Here is a 3,331-nt window from a genome sequence, read left to right on the forward strand (position 1 = left end):
TGCTAACACATTTGACCTTTCAAATTTTCATTCAATAAATGGAGACGTAGTAATTTGGTTATGTATTAATGAGCCGCTTAAAATAAAAGTGTTTTCGTTATTTTTTTGAACGTAGAGGCACTAAAAAACCTTATTGGTTACTGTTTATAAATTCTGATTTTCGTATATAAATGTAGCATGCATTCTTTAAATTATTCGAAAAATAATTGTTTCATTCTAGTTTATACTAGGTGCGTCTATGAGTAAAAAGAGGAAATAACGTAACTCTACAACATCAGTTATGACGTCACGAACGCATGACATTGACGACGGATGGGCGTGGGTTGTCCTTGCAGCCGTTTACAGTGGACAACTGCTCCTGTCGACAGCTATGTACACAGCAGGAGTATTGTATGTTGAAATGCTAGATTATTACCAAGACGATGCCACAAAAACATCGATTATTGGATCCCTAAACTCAGGACTTCTATGTTTACTAGGTAACATATGTCAACATGATCATATTCAAAATATTGTGAATACCATTACTTATATCAATGCAATTCTATATTAAATGTTTTTAATAAATTTATTTTTTCAATATGTTTAAAGTATGTCGTATATAGGATTCGTCTCATTTTGCGATCTATTGTAGCGTTATATACAGTTGATTGATACGTTCAATTAAATACCTTTCCTCTATCATAATATCATATTCATTTTTCTATCAGGGAACGTAACTCAAAATATATTTTGTATTTAGGGCCTCTTGTTTCCATTTGCATAAACAAGCTTTCTTGCCGCGTCACAATATTCACTGGTGGAGTATGTCTCATGTTGGCATATTTGTCCAGTGCCTTTGTCAGCAATATTAACCTGTTGATACTCAGTATTGGTGTCCTTGGTGGTAAGTTTGCTATGCAGTTTCGTTTGGCCTTAAGTTGTCATCTACTTAGTCAGCACTATACTTATTTGATGTTCCCTCGGGATCATTATAGAAGTCTTTATGTTTTTAAAACAGAATATTGCTAAAAAGTTACAGTTCCAATGGAAAACTACATTTATACCCTGACAAATTCGACTATATATATTGCAGAAACACTTAAAGGAATAGTGGTTCGAATTGGTATTGCTTTGTATCAATATTGATATTCGGCATTACAATTTTGCTGATAATGTAAAGCTCAACATGTTTTGTCTGTTTCAGGAATAGGAAATGCACTTTCAAGCGTGCCATTTACCGTTGTGCTGGTGTATTATTTTGAAAGACGAAGAAACATCGTTTTAATTTTAAGTCAGGCTGTCATAGGAATCGCTATGTTTCTGGCTTCGCCATTAGCCTTGTGGTTACTTGATGAGTATGGGTTAAAAGGAACGTTTTTGATTATTGCAGGCTTCTGTGCACACCTATGCGTGTGTGCCGTGATATGCAAACCATCAGTGAAAGAAGCAAAAGTAAAAATAGATACATTAAAAAACAAAAACGAAACACTTAGGAAGCCATACAAATATTGCAAATGCGATTCTTTGCTGGATTTGCAAGTTTTAAAATCATTACCATTTATTTTATTTCTGATGAGCACCTCAACGTGGAATTTCATGTTATCAGTTTGCCTAATGCATTTACCAAATTATGTTATGACAGAAGGACATAATGCGACAGATATAACTGTGATGATGACCATATTTAGTATAAGCAATACAGTCGGTAGATTAAGTGCAGTGCTTATCGTTGATCATAAACATCTAGATAACATGGTGGTGCATATTTGCTGCCTGGCAATTGCATGCATAATTACCCTGTCTTTTCCTCTTTATGACCACTTGCTGTTCGCAGAATATGTCTTCGTCGCTGCGATAGGACTTTTGACTGGTTTGCCAAACTCGCTGGCTACTCCCCTAACTCTCACTCTCGTTGGTGTTGAAAATATATCAATTGCTCACGGGCTGGTGTATTTCTTTTGTGGTATTGGATTCGTGTCCGGTCCACCATTAGCAGGTAAGCGTTGTATTTTAGCCTTACCTGTTTGGAACGTAATACAGAAACATCTCCAGTTTCTTCTATTGTTTGTGTTGAGTTTCTACAACTTTTATATCATTTCCAACGCATAAGTTCCTTAGTTTAATTAGAAAATATTATTTTAAGACACTGGGAGAACATAACGAGACAGCCAATGGAAAAATAAACATATCAGCTGAAAATGCTTCTGTCATACGGCACCTGATTTTAATTGAATGCAGCTCTATGTAAATGAGACAGAAATGAAAGCCAGAAGCAAAACGTACACATGCCCAGTTTTATACTTACAACACTAAATGCATAGGATCGATGCTGCAATATAAAATTATAAAGCGTAGGGACAGTAAGGTCGGATTTAGTGTATTTATTATATTTCCCAATGTTTGCTACTTGACTGGTCTGACTCGTTCAACATTTAATGATTTACATTAAAGCGTTGCTGCTAGAAGGAACAGGCTCATACGAGAACAGCTTTTTCATGTCTGGTAAGATTTATTGCAATTTAAACGTATTTTTCTCATTATCATGCAAAAATGTAATATAATATTTTTTAGTTCGACTATTGTAAGAGTCCACTTTCACCCAATTTTCTACATATGATTAATGAAAGGAGATATGCATATGGTGGCAATTATAATGAGATGTGTGTTGTAATAAATGAAATTAATGCAAAGAATGCAATAATCAGGAAATTAATAGAGCTATAATGGAACACTATTGACACAATATTTCAGGTGCAGTTTTACTTTTTGGGAGCCTAATGGCGGTTGCTGCAAAAATACGCCTAAGAAAGGCACAAAAAGAGCGGAAGAAAACGAACGATGAAAGCAGCGGTGAAGAAATTACGACGTTATTCGAAAAAAATCAGCAGTGATGTACAAGAAAATGAGATAATGCATAACCAAACGATCTGATATTCATTGTAGTGTTCATTACTTAATGCGAATCGTATTTATAATTGTATAATGTTTAATATAAATATCGATAAACATTTAATGTGTCTGTTAATGCAATAAGTTTAAATCGAAGGTAGAAAGCGTTCTAAGTGACGTTTGACATTATTTATAAAAGAGTGAGAAAGAGTGCTCATAAACAGATTTTACCCCCACCATGATCAGAATGCAAGCACATATATCATATTAAAATACTGGCATTAACCTTCTATGTTTTTCCTTTGGTTTCTAGTACGGATTGTGCAGAATCAATGTGTTTCCATCTTATGGGGTGTCGGTTTGTGAAGTTCAGAAAAAGACAACCATTACAGTAAATAAAACATGTCTGATATGTTGTCAGGTCAGTTCCTACTTAAGTCGATTTATTTTATCAAGCCTC

At 34.5% G+C, this 3,331-nt stretch overlaps 1 protein-coding gene across 1 annotated transcript; it reads left to right on the plus strand.

Moving 5' to 3' along the window:
* The first annotated feature begins 242 nt into the window (after nt 1–242).
* LOC128219500 (monocarboxylate transporter 9-like) lies at nt 243–2,874 on the plus strand. The gene is made up of 7 exons (XM_052927308.1): nt 243–479; nt 743–886; nt 1,187–1,434; nt 1,671–1,683; nt 1,817–1,978; nt 2,434–2,484; nt 2,734–2,874. Exons 1-7 carry the CDS (start codon nt 281–283, stop codon nt 2,871–2,873), a joined length of 957 nt encoding a protein of 318 aa, XP_052783268.1. The 5' UTR covers nt 243–280; the 3' UTR covers nt 2,874.
* The last annotated feature ends 457 nt before the right edge of the window (nt 2,875–3,331 follow it).

Source organism: Mya arenaria, chromosome 15 (genome assembly GCF_026914265.1).
Source record: "Mya arenaria isolate MELC-2E11 chromosome 15, ASM2691426v1".
NCBI lineage: Eukaryota > Metazoa > Mollusca > Bivalvia > Myida > Myidae > Mya > Mya arenaria.

Coding starts and splice junctions, on each gene's coding strand:
- LOC128219500 (XM_052927308.1), top strand. CDS start 281: ATGACGTCACGAACGCATGACATTGACGACGGATGGGCGTGGGTTGTC. Junction 1,979..2,433: donor GTCCGGTCCACCATTAGCAG/GTAAGCGTTGTA, acceptor TTTACATTAAAG/CGTTGCTGCTAGAAGGAACA. Junction 2,485..2,733: donor GAACAGCTTTTTCATGTCTG/GTAAGATTTATT, acceptor ACAATATTTCAG/GTGCAGTTTTACTTTTTGGG.